Genomic DNA, 18,936 nt, shown 5'->3' on the forward strand with positions numbered 1-18,936 from the left:
TGTCCTACTCTTAATCTTATTAAAAATACTTCTTGTTTTCTACTATTTCTTGAAGATGATGGCCATTCATTAACAGTGTATTTAATAATCCTTAATTTGTTCAATATGGGGGTATTATTCCAGTCTCACTGCCAAAATTTTTCCCACACCACTGAGTTAATCACATTTAACCAATTGACTGGAAGATAGAATTGAAAGTATGGTAATCTTACTGCTTCTTTTGCTGCAATATCTACTTTTTCGTTTCCTTCAATTCTTACATGAGATGGAATTCAACGTATTATTTTTATGTGCTTTTGTTTCATTCTGTGTAGCATTAGCTTGCTATCAGATAATAAGGGATTTTTTAAACTATATGATTTTATGGCTTCAACTGCACTTTTTGAGTCACTACATATTATAACATTTAACTTCTTTATGGGTATTGTCTTTATTGCTTTTCTGATGGAATATAATTCTGATGTATATAGACGCCTATAATAGCAAAGAATTTTGCATTTTAAATTTGCAAGACAGTACTGAATAGCCAACCCCTTCATGTGTTTTGGAGCCATCTGTGTAGATTTCACATTTTCCACTATGTGTCCTTATGTATTTGGGTATATATTGTTTTATTACTATCTGATTGTGACTGCCTTTCTTTGCATCATTACAGAGGGTGGTACAAATATCGGCTTGGCTGACTATCCAAGGTGCTATATTATTATGTGATCTATAATTTTTAATATTTGATAGGCTATTCTGTTCAAGAGTCTATTTGTTCTTATTGAAAAGGGAGGTGGGCATTGTACATTTTGAAATATTTCCTATTCATAAATCTTCGTTTTGCTAGTGATGATCCTGTTCTAATTTTCAAACCTCTTTGCACTGTTACAATTTCTAATCACTATGAAAAGGGTAGGTTTCCAGCATCTGATATTGACTCTGTTGAGGATGATTTGAAGACTCCTGTTGCAAGTCTAAGGCCCAAATGATGGAAGGATTTAATGATTTAAGCACAGATTTTGAAGCTGAACCATACAGTACACTGGACTTCCACATTCTAGAATTGGTAAGACAGACACTTTATGTAACTTCAACATGGTATGTCTATCAGCTCCCCAAGTGGTATGAGCTAGTTTTTTAATTAAATTAAATGCTTTGATACTTTTCCATACTATATAATTTATGTGCCTTCCAATTTAAATGTAGATCAAATAAAAATCCTAAAAACTTTACTTCATCATAAAAATTTACAATTCTGTCCTCCATTTTTAATTCTACACTAGACATTTATCAATATTTTAACTTTATAAAACATTAGAGCTTTTGTTTTTTCAACTGAAAATTAGAAGCCTACTGACTGGCCCAAGCGTGAATATTAGCCATTGCTTGTTTGTGGAGCATCACTATATTGTGATCGAAAATAATGATTAAAAAGCCACAATAATATAATTGATAAATTGTATATTTTTTTTTTTAAGACACAAAATATACAAAAAGGGGATAAAAGCGGGGAGCTTTCGACCGTTTATATAGCCAACTTTTTTTGTCTTAAAAAAAAAAAATATACAATTTATCAATTATATTATTGTGGCTTTTTAATCATTATTAGCCATTGCATTATTTAGTATTCTTTGTATATATCTAAAGTTGTGTGAAGTATAAAATATTGCCAAATCATCAACATACAAACTGCTATTAATGCCTAGAGGTAGTTTCAACAATATTATTTATTGCTAAAGCAAATAATGTCCACTCAATACGCTTCCTTATGGAACACCATCTAATTTGTAACTTTTGGATAGAGTTGCATCTATCTTTGAAATATTCTTTCATTTTGGAAATTTTTAATATAAATTGCTATTTTGGCCCTTAAACCATTTTTATAAGAAATGTCAAAAGTTAAAGAGGAAGCCAATACAGAAATGATCCTTGAGTAGTATGTAATTGATGAACATTTGTTAATAAATCAAAGTCAGTATAAAATAAGCAAGAGTAAAAATGTATGCTATCATTCCAAGAAATATTGTACACGAAGCTAATACAAAAAATTAATCCTTGACATGACATCTTTTCACACTGACAGTAAAGGACTTCTTCACCAAAAAAACCTGACGTTCAAAATGCAATTCTTGAAAGAACAACTGAAAGCTCAATTACATAAAAGAGGTTAAGTTACTTTAGAACCTCAAATGGTGTCCCAACCTTATTACTACAAAGCACAGAAACCAGTTTTTTCCACTATCACATTAGAGCCATCACTGCAAAATCACAGATCTGCCTTTCTAATTCTACTGATAAAACTAAACCTCAATACCAAGTTTATCCAATGATGACAAGGAAAAATACAATAATCTAAAAAGCACTTCAGTTAACCAGTTCTCACTAGGCAAGCTAAGGAGAGAATGACAATAAGTAAAATAATTATATGGTGGTAGTACCAGGGGCAGGGATGACTTACCTGAGACTGTGATTCATGATTCGTTTGTTTACAGTAGAAACTCAACACTCAGCCATTCTGCCTTCTGAGTGTTAAGCGTTAGTAAAATAAGAGGTTTATTTACCGTCCTTCAAAATAACTTACTGAATTCTGTTAGCGCCAAACCCTGGCTGTTCTTTAGTAAACACAACAGGGGACTGGCCAATTTCCTTCAGTATAGCTCGTGTCATGTTGACGGTTTCTTTGCTTGTCCAGGGAGCAGGAACAACCTCCACCATTGGAACATAATATGGAGGATTCACCTGGAAGTTAAATAAAAATAGAGGGAAAACATGAGAGATAAAAGCAAATTAAATATGTTAATACTTTTACTATAAAACATTTCTTGGGCAACCATACTACCACTTGAAGCAGTATCAAAAACTACTATGTATAAAAATGAATCTAAACAAAAAAGGAAAAACAGAGCTTTTTATTCTGTAATTAAATAGCCCATCTGAAATCTTACGAAAAATTCTTGCACTTACCAATGGGAGATGCCTCTCACAGGAGGTTAACTCCAATTCTCTCTCCCTTTTTCCCAAGTTTTGGTTTTCAACCTTTGGCTGAATTAAGAACACACCAGGAACATACAGGCAGTCCCCAGTTATCGGCGGGGGTTCCGTTCCGACGGCGTGACAAGAAAAAATCGCCGATAAGCAAAAAGCACCGATTTTCAGTAATCGGCACCTCTGTTAGGTATGTATTGGCACCAATAAGTGATTATCGGCACCAGCAAGTGGAAATCGGTGCATATCGGTGCCGAAAATCGACAATTTTCGTCACTAGACAAGCGCCGAAAAACCAGATTGCCAATGACCAAGGACTGCCTGTATTACTTAATCCTCTCTCCATTTTCTGTGGTGCTAGTGTTTCTCTTTAATCAACTTTTTTTGGGCAATCCAAGGTTTCTCCCAGATCATACCAACATACCATTGTACAGACATTGTCCTTGTATTCATAATTTATATTTTTCTAAGCAGTTTACAGTTGGTTGTTTGCTACAGCATGACAAGATAAGGAGTTAAACAAGCTACTGTGTACCTTTTTTCTAAAGCTATATATTGTAATAAACAAACTCACTGGATGTGAAACAATGCAGTTTTCTTTGTGTGCCAAGTCAGCAGTAAACTTTGAAGGAACAATGCAGGATGTAGACGATGCAAGCACTGTCTTTGGACCTGCAAATTCATCAATCTCTTGGAATACCTGAAAACACAGTAGTGCATCTTAAGCAAAGCTTCTTTACCACAATCAGCTTCAAAAATGACACCGATGTGATATAACATCAATGATTATATTGTAAACACCTGACTTAATAGTAAAAATACAAAATAAGAATCAGTCACAAGGTTAGGATGATATAGTGGGTGACAATGTCATATGGCACAACAATACCTAAACACATATTTGCTTACCTAATCAAGAGACTTGTTTACTTACCTTTTTCTTGACTTCCATGTCCTCAAAAACAGATTCTTGGACAAACTTGGCACCTTCTACACAATCCTTCAAGTCTGATGCAGCTATAAAGGAAAACAGACAAAATTGAATAAACAAATTTTGGAAAGTAATTTGTAGTTTTCCTATGTATACAAACCAGAGCCTTTTACGTAGGGGTAATTTTCCAAGTGTGCTGGAATCGGTTGTTAAAACCTGGTAACAAGGTAGTTTACTTGTTGAAGGAGGGTGAGTGGGAAAATACCATAATCACCTTCCATCACCAACACTCTTTCCTTCAGCACCAGGAGCTAATCAGGATGGTTGTTCCTACTGTACAGACATACAAATGATGCATTTTATATAGGAGACTGCCTCCTTAGGTGGGAGGTTGTCTCTCAACTGACCAGCACGTTGAATCTTCACACAGAATTTTTGCATTCCCAGTCACAATGATGAGCAGGAGATCTTTGGATCCTATCAATTTCTATTCAGTCTGGCATAAGGATGATAGAACAATAGGACCCTGACCCCAAGAGAAATGTGTCTGAGATCTTGCTCGTATGGAAAAACCCGAGAGAGCCAAGTGCAACCCTTATGAGGGGGTGACAAAAGTTGGATGGCTGCCCAAACCTAGTCGATACAGTAATGGATTTGAAATAGGGCTTTAATTCCCCCACCCCCCTTGTTCAGAGGGGAGTGAAGAGTTGTGTCTTAAAAGTAAGAGCTCTAAGAATGGGCACTTGATTATGTAGCCTACCTGCATCTGCCTCGTATCCAGCACATACTCAGCCTATCTATTGCCTACAGAGGAGGAAGAATAAAGATATGCTAATCATTCTTATGCCCTACAAGTACCTTAAGCAAAACAATTTTCTACATAAAAAGAGTTTGAATGATTACAAAACCTGCTGAACCACCATGACAGGTCCAAAGGAGAAGGTATCAAGGTACTTGTGGGCAACATCTCTTAGGTTGAATAAAGGTGGTCTGATATTGTCAAACATTTTACTGAGCTACATATACTATTGAAAAGCTGCTCCACAATGCAATGGACAGTTCCTTGCCCATGCCCAAACTCTTGAATTGGCTACTTTGCTGGAAGAGTCACAAGCTCATTGGTTATGGCAATGAAGCCATAGAGAAAGGGTTTTCCTGAAAACCCTCTTGGTCGTGAAAGCACTAAAAGTGAGGTACTGACACTTTGGCCCAGGTCTGGTCCTTCTTAAGTTACATCTTCAGGTTTCTTTGGATACCATCGACAAAGTCTCCCCAGGAACTGACATGTTCTGGGTTTTCACCAAACTCAGAAACAAACAAAAGCAAAAGATATTCCCAACCCTCCAAGTACCAGACAAGATAAGAAAGGACATGTAACTCACCAGTAAGCTTCATCAAGACTAAGGGTAGAAGGACGACAGCCTTGACAACAGCCTTAAGTTAAATTAGGCTGCAGAGGAACAAGAGTCACATCCCACTTCAGAGGCCAAAACTCTATAGCAGAGCTAGGCTGTTCAAACCCCCTCTTGAGTATGGATAATCCAACTTCAGTCTGAAGACCTGGCTCAAGGCAGAGTGACAGCTTCACTACAGAGGCCGACATGAACTTGTCTTGATAAGCATTAACAAGACAGCCAAGGAGACTCCTCAACAATATCAATCACAGAAGGGCCCAGTTCCCTAGTACACATTAGATGACAAACTTTGGATGTACTCAGATATCTGAGTACATACAAAGTTTGTCATCAGTCCTGTCTTTTTTTATACAAAGTTTGTCATCAGTCCTGCCAAAAAAGACTATCTTTATCTTACAGGTGCTGCTGGATAACCTCCAAGCATGCAGCTGCAGGGTTTTTACTAACGATACCTCTGTACTTGTAGCTGACGAAGAAGAGTGGGTTAATGGGGAGTCTCCTTGGGTGTCCAGATTAAGATCCCACCAATTGGGAAACCACTTGGCATGGGACCAAGGAGGAACTACCAGGGTCATTCTGAGCTTGTGTGATCAACACTTGGTTGATCCCTTGATGGATCAGACTGAATGGATGAAAAGCTACTTTTCAGGTTTGTCCCTGATTTTTTGTAACACATCTTGCAGAGCCATCCAAGGATCTCGAACAGATGTCAGGGGAGCAAAATAACAGGAGCTTGCTGTTTAGCTGAGTGGTGAACAGGTCAACCACTGGTGTTCACCCAAGCTCAAACAGCTTTCCTGCTATGCAAGATTGTAAGGCCCACTCTATCCCTACTACCTGGCCCTGATATGCCACAACATTCCTCCTGCCCAGAATGTACCTTGCTGACAGCTCAACAGCATGCGAACTGGAATAAATTTGCTTTGTTGGGGCATACACTTTTGATTTTCCATGTATAAACTATTCCTATAATTTTTTTCAAGTTTGCACATATTCCTTTAATTTGTTTTATATGTTACTGCTTCTTTCTGGTGACAGTGAACTTAATCCTAGTCCCTACAATTACTTATAGAAATTTTGTATTTTACATAGCAATGTCCATGGATTATATGAGAATAAAAAGGACTTGGATGTTGCGGCCGAGACTCTTGTATCTGATTTGTGACACAATCCAGAACAGCTGATTCCAGTGTTTTGGAAGCTCATTTTACTGCAGAGTGTGAGGATCATGGAACACAGGTTGTTACAGTCTGTGCAGACTAACAAATCCTTGTTTTTTCTAGTTACAGGAACCCAGTTTTGGATCACTATTTATGGTTGCTTGCTTATGGCAGCAGTTCAAAAACTAATTCCAAGGATTGTTTCATTATTGTTGGTGAATACAATGCTCATCATACTGAGTGGTTGAGCTCAGCTCCTGCCACAGATAATCATGGTCTTGCTGCTTTAGACTTTTCCACTATTACTGGTTGTGAGACATTAACCCTTAAACGCCTATTGGACGTATCATACGTCGACTAAAATTGTCTGTTGGGTGCCGTGGGCGTGCATCGTCGCCGACTACAAAAATTTCAACCTTCGGTCAACTTTGACTCGACCGAAATGGTCGAAAAATGCAATTGTAGCTAAAACTCTTACATTCTAGTATTATTCAATCATGTACCTTCATTTTGCAACAAATTGGAAGTCTCTAGCACAATATTTCGATTTATGGTGAATTTTTGAAAAAAACTTTTTCTTACGCATACGGTGCAGTAACTCAGCCAAAAATTTCATAAATTCTTTCAATTTTGTCGTAATTTTTGCACTGTTCTATATTAGCCGTTACATAAAGTTTTATATATGAAAATGTGCAATTTCATGTACAATACAGCAAAATACAACCCATGGTTGTAGCTTTTATCAGTTTGGAAATATTTTCATATAAACCACAATAACTGCAAAATTTCAACCTTGGTCAACTTTGACTTCGACGAAATGGTCAAAAACACAATTTTAAGCTAAAATCTTACGATCTAGTAATATTCAATCATTTACCTACATTTTGCAACCAATTGGAAGTCTCTAGCACAATATTTCGATTTATGGTAAATTTTTGAAAAAACTTTTCCTTACGTCCGCGCCATAAATTCTTTAACACGTTATCGTAATGTTTGCACTGTTTTATATTAGTCGTTACATAAAGTTTTATATATGGAAATGTGCGCAATTTCATGTAGAATACAACAGAAAATAACTCATGGTTGTAGCTTTTATCAGTTTTGAAATATTTTCATATAAATGACGATAACTGCCAAAATTTCAACCTTCGTCAACGTTAACTCGACCGAAATGGTAAAAACGCAATTATAAGCTAAAACTCTTACATTCTAGTAATATTCAATCATGTACCTTCATTTTGCAACAAACTGGAAGTCTCTAGCACAATATTTCGATTTATGGTGAATTTCTGAAAAAAAAAAAAAAATTTTTTCCTTACGCCTCTGCGCCGTGTAACTTGGCGAACATCTCAGAAATTCTTTCGTCATGTTGTCGTAATGTTTGCATCGTTTACATTAGTCGTTACATAAACTTTTATATATGAAAATGTGCGCAATTTCATGAAGAATACAACAGAAAATAGCTCATGGTTGTAGCTTTTATCAGTTTTGAAATATTTTCACATAAATCACGATAACTGCCAAAATTTCAACCTTCGGTTAACTTTAACTCGACCTAAATGGTAAAAAATGCAATTGTAAGCTAAAACTCTTACATTCTAGTAATATTCAATCGTTTAACTTCATTTTGCAATAAATTGGAAGTCTCTAGCACAATATTTCAATTTATGGTGAATTTTTAAAAAACATTTTCCTTACGTCCATAATGTAACTCGGCCGAACACCTCAGAAATTCTTTTGTCTCGTTGTCGTAATATTTGCACCACTTTAAATTAGTCGTTACATAAAGTTTTATATATGAAAATGTGTGCAATTTCATGTACAATACAACAAAAAATAACTCAGGGTTGTAGCTTTTATCAGTTTTGAAATATTTCCATATAAATCACGATAAATAGAAAAAATTAGACTTTTGGTCGACTTTAACTCGACCGAAATGGTCGAAAACTGCAATTGTAAGCTAAAACACTTACAGTCTAGTAATATTCAATCAATTAGCTTCATTTTTCAACAAACAGGAAGTCTCTAGCACAATATTTCGATTTATGGTGAATTTTTGAAAAAAACATTTTTTACGTCCAGCGTTATTTAATTCATGCATCATTTTGTGATAATATTTTCTCTGTGTTGCCTTGATCGTTTTAAAATTTGTTATATACCAAAATCATCGCAATTTAGTATACAATACAACTAAGAAAAAATTAACTCATTAGCTTTAACCGTTTTGCTTACAGCGCGATTTGTATACAATTATATACAAGTTTTTTTTTGCTGTCATATATTCTAATATTTATATATGATAATGATATTTCTTTTCATTTCTGATGGTTGCATACTAAACTTCAGGCAATGACAAAAAAAATGAGCCAAAAATGAACTCTTAATCTTAAAAACTAAGCGTGCTGTGATTTTTGAAAAAACTTTTTCAGCTTCGGCGCTAACTCACGAACGCGCGGCATACGGGAGACGTTTTTGTAAATAGGGCTTCGGCGTTAAAGGGTTAATAAATGAACCCACAAACCAATCTGGCAATCACTTGGACCTTGTAGTAGGTTTGGCAGTGGGCTCATCTGATTACAGTTTGATTAAAGTTAATGTGAGATGGAAAGGAATACTTGAAGTCCAAGGTCAATTGCCCTTAACAGAAGGCAGAGCTTTTGGCTCAATGTTGTGGTTTCACTTTCTTGGGAACCAGTGTTGAATTGAAGGAATAGAGCAAAATAACGGTGTTACTCCAGCAATATTGGGGAGTAAATCATAAAATTATTACTTAACCTAATTTTTACTTACAAATTGTGTTGGCTACAACTGGTACAGGTTTCCTCTGGATTCCTGTGATCAATTCTTTGTGGGATACCCTAACTGACAATTTACACTACCTAAAATCGATCTAGAGGTCAAGTCAAATACATATACACATGATGATCAATACACTATGTTTTTCCTTGATCCATAAACTAATCCAGTGAGTGAAAAAAAAGTTAGTATATCTTAGTTTAACCAGACCACTGAGCCGATTAACAGCTCTCCTATGGCTGGCCCGAAGGATTAGATTTATTTTACGTGGCTAAGAACCAAATGGTTACCTAGCAACGGGACCAACAGCTTATTGTGGAACCCGAACCACATTATGATGAGAAATGAATTTCTATCACCAGAAATAAATTCCTCTAATTCTTCATTGGCTGGTCGGAGAGTCGAATGCTGGGCCAACAGCGTGCTAGCCGAGAGCTCTACCCACCCCCCAATGAAGAACTCACAAAGTGAGTACATACGGAAAAAAAAAAAACACTTGATTGAGCTCTTCACCAAAAAACTGTTTTTCCCACATGCCAAAGAGATGAGGCAAGTCTTTTCTTTTTCAAACTAATCACCTCCGTTACACTAGGGAAATTAGCTTCCAGCTCTGGATCAGTCACTATTTCTTACACAATGCTTATTCAAATATGCATGATGTGTATAAATGTCTCTCCAGCACATCAGCTCTACTATCAGTAGTTCATTAGACCGTTACTTAGATCACGAGAGCTCTACTCACTCATTCCTCACAACATTCCTGCGGAGGAATGTCCATTATTGAAACCAGAGTGGTGAACAATGGCTAACTGCATCAAAAATCAAATCAAATTAATTAACATTTCTTTTTTTATCATTATATTTCCAAACATTTACTGTCTTTTAAAACTACATCAAGTCTTTGTAAGCAAACAGTGAGGTGAATCCTTAGTGTTACTTCAGTCATGCTTTCCCGAGCTTAAGTTGTGTTTAATGACCTTTAGATCTTTCCCATCTTTTTTCAAAAGACTGCTAATTTCATTGCTCCTAAGATTACTACTATTTTCAGAAAGTTTGTGAGTCTTGCAAGTTTTCCTTCTATTTGAAATATGGGAAACACTGCTGCATTAACTATAAAACTAAGTTCATCCTCATACCCCTCAGAATATAGGCCAATTTTAGTTACCCCTGTTTTATTTAAGGTTTTTGAGAAAATGCTCCCTATGTGTCTTTGTCTTCAAAGATGATAATATGGGTTTCACAAAGGCCTGGGTACTTGTGCTCCACTCTTGTCTACATCTACCATCTTGCAGAGTGCTCTTGATGAGGGTGCAGAGGCTTGCATGGTCAGTTTAGATTTTAGTGCAGCCCTTGACAATGTGAATCATAGTCTTCAACCTTTTTATTTGTCACAAGTCTTGGCATAAATCAATGACACAAGGTAAGATATTACTGTACTCACAACGGATACTTTTCTGTCCAAACAGGTCTCAGATGACTAATCAACCAGCTGAGCAGCCACCACAGGTCCCAAGGAGGTGTCTCCAGGACTTCCTGGCTTCATCCTTCAGGCAGAATGAGGGCAATACTCTGAAATTTCCAGACCTTGCCCTCATTGCCTGTAAAACCAAAAATTTCTTCCAAAATGCCAGACAGTCCCATGCCCTCAACTTCATAAGCTCTTACCCAAAGTATAAGAGTTTCAACCTCACTTGAGGAGTCACACACTTATCTGATCAGTTCACAAAGCCAGAAAAAAAAAAGGTGGTCCTGGGCACCTCATTCTTATGCTTGCTGGAACTAAAATTTGCCAACACTCTGGCCGAAGTAAATCAAGCTTTTCTTAGATAATACCTTCTCATACCTCTCATCAGAGACTGACTACTCTGATTTTTTGCCACAAATTCAGGGACAAACAAGAGTGAGAGACCCAAACCATCCACATACCTTCATCAAGACTAGACTACGGCTAGCAAGGAGACAGTCTTGAGCATGAGCTCCTGGTCTGAGGCTTCCCTGAAGGGTTCATACAGTGCTGAGTTAGGATGCAGAGAACAAAAGTTACAATCCACTCAAGAGGATGAAGCTCCTGAGACCTGGTTAAAAATTGAGTGATAGCCTTTTGTCACTAAGATTGAGAAGCTTGTCTTGACAAAGGCAGATGAGTATGTCTCTGATCCTCTGAACAGAAACTCTAACCAGAGAGACACCCTCCTCAGTATACATTAGATGAAGTTCGTTGGAGGTAACCTGACATCTCCTGTGCAGACATGCGAGGAAAGCCGCTGCCAAAAGAGCTGCTGGATAACCTCCAAGAAGGTAGCTAGAGGGATTGTACAGCGTAATGAAATCTCCGCACACGCAGAACAAAGGATAGTGGGCTATGGGTGACTCTCGATGCCTCTACCAAGATAGCCAGCAGATTGGGAAACCACACAACTTAGCCAACAAACTGCCATCAAGGTCACTCTGAGCTCTGATGTGACCAACACTTGACTGATCAACTGGCAGACCACATTCTACAGCAGGTGATGGGCGGTGTCTTTTATTACAGCCTAGGGATCTTGTACTGGAGAGGAGAACACCAGGAGCTTCCTGTTAAACCATGAGGCAAGAAGGTTGATCACTAATGTTCCCCAAACCTCAAATTACATCTCCATCATAGGAAGGAGTAAGACTGTCCCTACTACTTGAATCCAACAGCTGAGCTGATCTGCCATTACAGTACATACCTCAAGCCTGGAATGTACCTGGTTGACAGTTAAACAGTGTACCTAACTGTCCACTTGTGCATCTGCCTTGCCAACTGACTACGGTGAAGGGAAACAGTTCCCAACTGCTCGCTGAAAAATGCCACCACAGCCATACTGTCGCTTACCAACTTTACTAAGTGACTCATCACACATTCTTGGAATGCTTGCAGTTAGCAATGCAGCAACCTTCCTTCAATGCATCTGGAAACAGTTGCATCTTGGGAGGTGGAGAATTTGGGGGAACTACCATGAACAATATCCTCTTTGATTTCTAGACTCAAGTGCACAGGCTGACAAGGGAGAGTCACTTGGAGCTAATCAGCTTCACTTCAGTTGCCATTATAACAAGTTTATGTGTCAGCAACCATGAGAAACAAGCTTTTCCAAGGACAACATGTGACCAAGGATCATGTGCCAAAGCCAAGATCTAAGTTCCTGAGTATGCTGACACAAGAATCTGAGGAAAAGACTCTTACTGTTGCCATGTATATGAGCATGCCCAGGTATTTTGCCTACTGCTTGGGGATGAGATTCAACCTGTGCATTCATCATAATCAAATTGTGACTAAAGCTTAGGAGGCAACTGCACATATGAGGATACCAGAATTAGCCAATCATCTAGGTAATGCAGCAAGCATATACACGGCAAATGGGCACAAGCCAATACAGGAACACCCCTGTGAATATCTGTGGGGCTGTTGCCAGCCTAGAGCACAGCTTTAAACTGGTAGTTAGTCCTGTTGTAGACAAAGCTGAGGTACTTTCTGGAGTGGTGGATGAGTACTTGCAAGTACATGTCCTTCATATCCACAGAGGACATGAAGTCAATCTCTCTGATTAGAATCAAACACTGACCATGTCACTTCCCTCTTGAATCATATCTGAAGGACAAACTTTTTACATGGAGAGAGATTAATGACTGGTCTCCAGCTGCCAGATGCCTTCTCCATGGGGAAGTGATGACAGGCCCATGACTTTGAGGACTTTCATCTCCATCTCTTCCCCTTTAAGGGTATTTTGTACCCAACCCATAGGACATAGACTACCAGAATCCACCCCCTGTCTATGGCACATTGTCCATGGCATGATAGGCATCCCCCTACTCATGACAGCTGGAGATGTGAACTACAAGCCTCAACATTCACCTCCCTTCTTCCCCTTACTGCTCTCCTTGGTTTGGGGGGGGGAGATACCTCTCCTTCCTTAAAGAAGAAATCTAGGCACTCTGTTTTGGTTTGCCAGAAGGAGGGCTCCTTCTGACACCTGACACAGAAGGCTTGGCCACAGTTTCCTTAGAATCCACAGGGGCCTTGAAGGAGACAGTGGTTAAGAGATCTAACTGTCAGAATGTCTCTTCTTCTCTCTCTACCTTACTCTTCAGAGTAAGGAAGTAACCAGAACTGGTCAGTTTTGAACTGCATAACTACACTGCATAACCTGACTCAAGAAAAGAAAGGATTCCATGTAATGTCTCCTCATGACATACTTTGCCCACAACCTCCCCCCCACCCCCCTTTCCTCTGACACCAGCACTTCCTGAACTTCTCTTCTTATTCTCTGATACTACTCCAAGGATGGAGAAGTCAGCAAGCGATTTCAACCTCAAATTGTGCCATGATGCAGCCTGAAAGGAGTCCATAGCAACAAACTCCATGGTTCCTGACTCCAATGCAGAGAAGACCTTGCCTTCTAGATGAAGTCTTTCTAGGAGGAGGTCATTCTCAGGCACACAGAACCTCGTATGTTATGTCAACAGCAGGAGAAGGAGCTTGCCTGATCTGCTGGACAGCAGGAAACTTTCAAACCTGGAAATCAGACCATTACCCTTGCCCAAATACACCACAGACTAGCTGATAGCATGGAAATATGAAAAACAGTCTCACTTCAGGAATGCACCCAAGGGAGAATTTATCGATAACACTGGATTCAGATGGGATGATGTAGATGCATTCCCAAGACCATTACATTATGGTCATGTATAAGCACAATGGCCTGTTGAAGATGCCATTCTAACTCTACTAGATGGGGTTTTGGAAGCCCAGAACCATCCAGTCTATTCAGATACCAAGAAGCATAGGCAGGATCCTCTTCCACAAGAGAGGACAATGCACCAGCCTGCCCTAGTGCATGCCCATGCAACTATGGCACATGATCAGTGCCACTAATACTGGTTGATGTACCTCAGACCAAAGGTAACCCTGGCATGAAACAAAGTTCAGAGCAATGGTCCTATGTTCCATGGAGCTCTCTGTTTAGTGAAAGCTCAACTAATTGAGGCCACATAAGAATGGACATGGGAGCAGACTGAAGTGCAGCATGATCACATTAAAAAAAAATCGTCCCAGTACCACTGAGTACCTTTCAGCAGAGACCTACCATTTGTGAACCCTGTCTGTACACACAAGATTTAGGGAACCATCCAAAACCTGAGTTGAGGGGGTATTGCTGACTCTACCACTCATGTTTAAAACAAAATGCAGATGGATGAGTCACATGCAACCCTCTTGTCCAAAGAGGCATGGGCCAAGCCAGGGTACTGAACATGCTTGGTAATGCCCATCAATCCTACCTACGGCAGTCATAACACCTAGAGGTGATCAAACTCCTTTAGACCACTAAGCAGAGACGGGCTCACACTCAGTGCCCTACAGGACTTCTTATAAAGGGTCTTCTTGGACTACTTCTTCCTGCATGAGGAAGTGAAAGGAGAAGAGGAAGAGCTTGATGATGAGGAGAGGAAGGAATGCATCTGCACTTCTTTGCCCTGTTCCTAGTTCATGTCTTACTCTTCACTGATGCTGGAGAACTGGTTGAGGCAAGGATCATCATCATCCAAGAAGCCATGTCACAGTTGCTGCTGAGGCATCTCCCACAGGAAGGACGACTGCTACTGGGGGTCAGGGGAGATGAGCTACTTGGCAGCAGCCCCTTCCGGCTTAGCCAAAGTTAAGCCATCAAGGAAAACTGAAAACAATGGGCTTCCAGGGTGCCAAGGGAAAGCCACATCTTTCAAAGATATTCAATGGACAATAAGATACCTAGAGCAGAAGTCAGGAGGGGTAGGGGGTGACAAGGCATGTACAGCTGAGATAGGTCTTAACCTTCTGAAACTGACCCCCCATGAGCCTAAGACAATACCGTGCTACTAACCACTACTACAGTGGAAGCATCCATACAGACGGCTAACTGGAAGTCATCTTTGCTTTTCCGCTAGGAGAGCATATCATAAGTCAAGCAGGCACGTGTCTGAAAAGGGGGCGGTTTTGCCCACTTTGTTTCCTGTGATACTCTCATCTTCCCATCTCAAAGTTTTCCTTTTTTGTGAATCTCAGGTCTGGCATTTCAGTGATTTCACATCCCTTTGCTTAATAAGTAACTTTTGCCGAATTTAATAAGCGAATTTAAGTGCCTCCTCCAGCCTTGGAATTTGTTCATTTCATATGATAGGCCTATGCATGTTAATTTTAATAATCAACAAAGCCTCTCTCAGCCTTTCAGGAGATGCTGTTATGTGAGCAATTGACTGCTTCATTCACAATCCCATTTCTAGTTTGCCATTATACATTCCTTGCTGTGGAACCCACATGCACATTCAACTCCGTTGCCAACTATGACATTAACTGTGCAAATTGGGGATATCTTTCCTTATAATTCATCTGTACTTGGATATATTTTCCCTTTGTAATTTAGCTATACTTGTATGTATATGTTCCCCTTGTAATTTTTTTGTAATTAATTGTATGCCCCTTTGTAAATTAATCGTACTTAATTTTCTATCTGTTCTTTGTGTGAACAAACCCCTAAAATTGTATCACCCGGGTCTCACTGGCAACCTTCCACCATTTTCCTTTTTGCTTTACAAGTAGCAAGCCACTTAACAGCAAGGCTAGTCACTAATGTAGATTTTATTACTTTCCCCAGCTCTACCACTTGTAACAAAATATACAGTATATATATATATATATATATATATATATATATATATATATATATATATATATATATATATATATATATATATATATATATATATATATATATATATATATATATATATATATATATATATATATATATATATATATATATATATATATATATATATATATATATATATATATATATATATATATATATATATATATATATATATACATACACACACATATATATATATATATATATATATATATATATATATATATATATATATATATATATATATATATATAATCTATCTATCTATCTATCTATTATATATATATATATATATATATATATATATATATATATATATATATATATATATATATATATATATTACACAGATGTTCACACTGCTTGAAGTTCCTTCTGACTGCTAAGAATTCAAGATTATTTGGGTAACCCCTGCAATCTCAGTTAAACTCCAGAAATTTCTATTTCTTCCATAATAGAGCCTCAGACCTTTGATGAAGCATCTAATGGACTGGTCCTTCTCCCATTGAGAGCTTCAACTAAAATCAAATCTGAAAGAGACTACCTGATGACACATGTTCAGGTAAAGGAAAGAACCCAAGCATGACTTTGTTGGGTCACAAAAAAATTTCCCCAAAATCATAAGACCTAGAGGAGAAGATATCTGCATCTGCTTTGCTGAAAATTCCTGTAAGGGCTGAAAACCGCTTGCGAGCCAGCTGCAGTGATGAGACACCAAAAATAACATTACAGTTGACCCCCAATATTAGCGGGAGATAGCGACCATGACCACCCGTGAATAGCTAAAATCTGCAAATACTTGAACCCCTTCTAAAAAGTTTTAAAACTGCCTTATTTTAAACAATCATCCTATACCAAATATATCTTAAACTATCATCCCAAAACACCTTAATATCATTTCAAAGTCATCTTACAACATTACCCTTGAAAATATATGGCTTACAGCTACATGTGAAAACTAATCAAGTCCTATAGTCTGGCATGCACATTTTCTTTCATGAAGTATTCAAGCCATCCCATTTTCTTTTACAGGGGAAACATCGGTAATGAGAGAGAGAGAGAGAGAGAGAGAGAGAGAGAGAGAGAGAGAGAGAGAGAGAGAAAAAGAGAGAGAGAGAGAAAAAATATATGAAATGCTGCTGACTGAAGAGGATGATGATGAATTAGCTGTGCAGTCTGATGAATGAATGATGATTTGACTACACAGCAAAGCAGGGGAGTTATGTCTCCTCTGGGGGCATCTCTTCCCCTTCTTCAGGAGATGCTTCAGTCACTTCATGGACTTCTTCAGGGGTTTCGGGAAGCAGCATCATGGCCATGTACTTTTTAATGCTGACAAAGAGGTTATTATATGGCTCTAAGGTAGCATTAAGGGCAGAAGAAAAGTTTCTGGAGTATTCCATATAAGGATCCCATGGCTTTGGGACACACCTTTAAATTGTTCCAAATCCACTGCCCTCTGGGGGGGGTCAGAGAGTAAATGAATGATAGTGGCAACATTTTCTTCCTTCTCAATCAAGTAGACAACACTCTCGGGCACGCCATAATGGGCAGCTACTTCAGCGTAATTTTTCCCCTCTCCTGGTGCGCCATGACCTCCATCTGATGCTTTGCTCTTTCTCATAAGCCATAGAAGAAGCAGGGCATTTACGAGAAATCTTAGGACACAATTCAAAAGGATATGCAAAGTTAGCATTGATACACGACACATGAACACTAGAGGCATATGCAGTGAACTGGGAAGCTGGGCAGAGATGTTGGGTCATTTGCGCATCATATACAGTACACAGGGTACTGCATATAACAACACTGATATTCTGCACATACTGTACATTTTATTGCTATTTTGCTGTGTTGTAAGATGATTTTGAAATGATATCAAAGTGTTTTAGGATGATAGCAGGGCATATCTAAAATATGTGAGTAATTAGTAGAATGACAGGACTGTACATTTACATCAGTGGAACCTGTCAGTTGTTCTATTTTCATGTTATATTTTCATGACTAAATACAATTTTTATGATGTAAAAATGATTTACTAACTTTCAAATATTACAGTACTGTAATATTAATGTAAACAAACCAAAATATAATTTTTTTTTCTTCAAAAATGTTTGTGCCAGGCTAAGCTAAACGCAAAGCTCTAGCGAAAGGAAAATGCACCTCAGGATGCTGATATACATAGGCACAATGCTACTTGACATGGTATTGGCTGGCATTTTCAAAGCAGCCAACCCAGGAGCACCATTCATTTTCCTTGGCACTCATTGGCTGTCTACCAACAAGACTTTCTCTTAGATGTGTGTATGGAGGCCGCATCTGTCAGTTCACTGCATGTGCCTCTACATTAATGTACAGTACTGTGCTAGTGTTTCGTTGTGTACTTGTGTACTTTACGCATCTTTCTTCGCAGTTTTAATCTGTGTAATCGTGCCCCAAGATGCCTTGCTCCAAAATGCCCTCCTCCATCTAAGTTTTCTGGCAAAGAGCCTAAGCGCCAGAAGGTCATGATGTTCCAGGAGAAGGTATGACTTCTGGATATGTTGAAAAGAGAGAAGAGTTACGCAGCTGTTGCCTGCCATTTTGGCGTGAATGAGAGTGCCTTCTGCGGTACAGCAAGAAGAAAAAGGCGGAGATAAGAAAGGCTGAGTGTTAGCTTCTACAGTACAGTGACCCCCCGTATTTGCGGGGGATGCACACCACAACACCCCCACAAATAGCTAAAATCCGCGAATACTTAAAACCCCTCTAAAAACACTTAGAACTGCCTATTTTGATAGTTTAAACACAAAAAAACTCTAAAAATGCTTATACCTGAGTATTTTAATAGTTTTATCAAAAAAGTGCATTTAATCATGAAAAGATGAAAATACAATAATTAGTGAATATTTCTCAATGAAAAATACCGCAAATGGGTGAATTTTCAGCGAATAATGGGTAGATACGTTCCACAG

At 38.4% G+C, this 18,936-nt stretch overlaps 1 protein-coding gene across 1 annotated transcript in view; it reads right to left on the reverse strand.

The window, feature by feature from the left end:
• Had1 (beta Hydroxy acid dehydrogenase 1) overlaps positions 1 to 18,936 on the reverse strand; it is a 96,318-nt gene that overhangs the window by 25,984 nt on the left and 51,398 nt on the right. The window contains exons 4-6 of the mRNA XM_067108945.1: positions 3,905 to 3,987; positions 3,545 to 3,670; positions 2,567 to 2,724 (exon numbers count right to left, since the gene is read on the reverse strand). Coding sequence (XP_066965046.1) covers positions 2,567 to 2,724; positions 3,545 to 3,670; positions 3,905 to 3,987 — 367 coding nt within the window. The remainder of the gene's footprint in view (positions 1 to 2,566; positions 2,725 to 3,544; positions 3,671 to 3,904; positions 3,988 to 18,936) is intronic.

Source organism: Macrobrachium rosenbergii, chromosome 9 (assembly GCF_040412425.1).
Source record: "Macrobrachium rosenbergii isolate ZJJX-2024 chromosome 9, ASM4041242v1, whole genome shotgun sequence".
NCBI classification, from domain to species: domain Eukaryota; kingdom Metazoa; phylum Arthropoda; class Malacostraca; order Decapoda; family Palaemonidae; genus Macrobrachium; species Macrobrachium rosenbergii.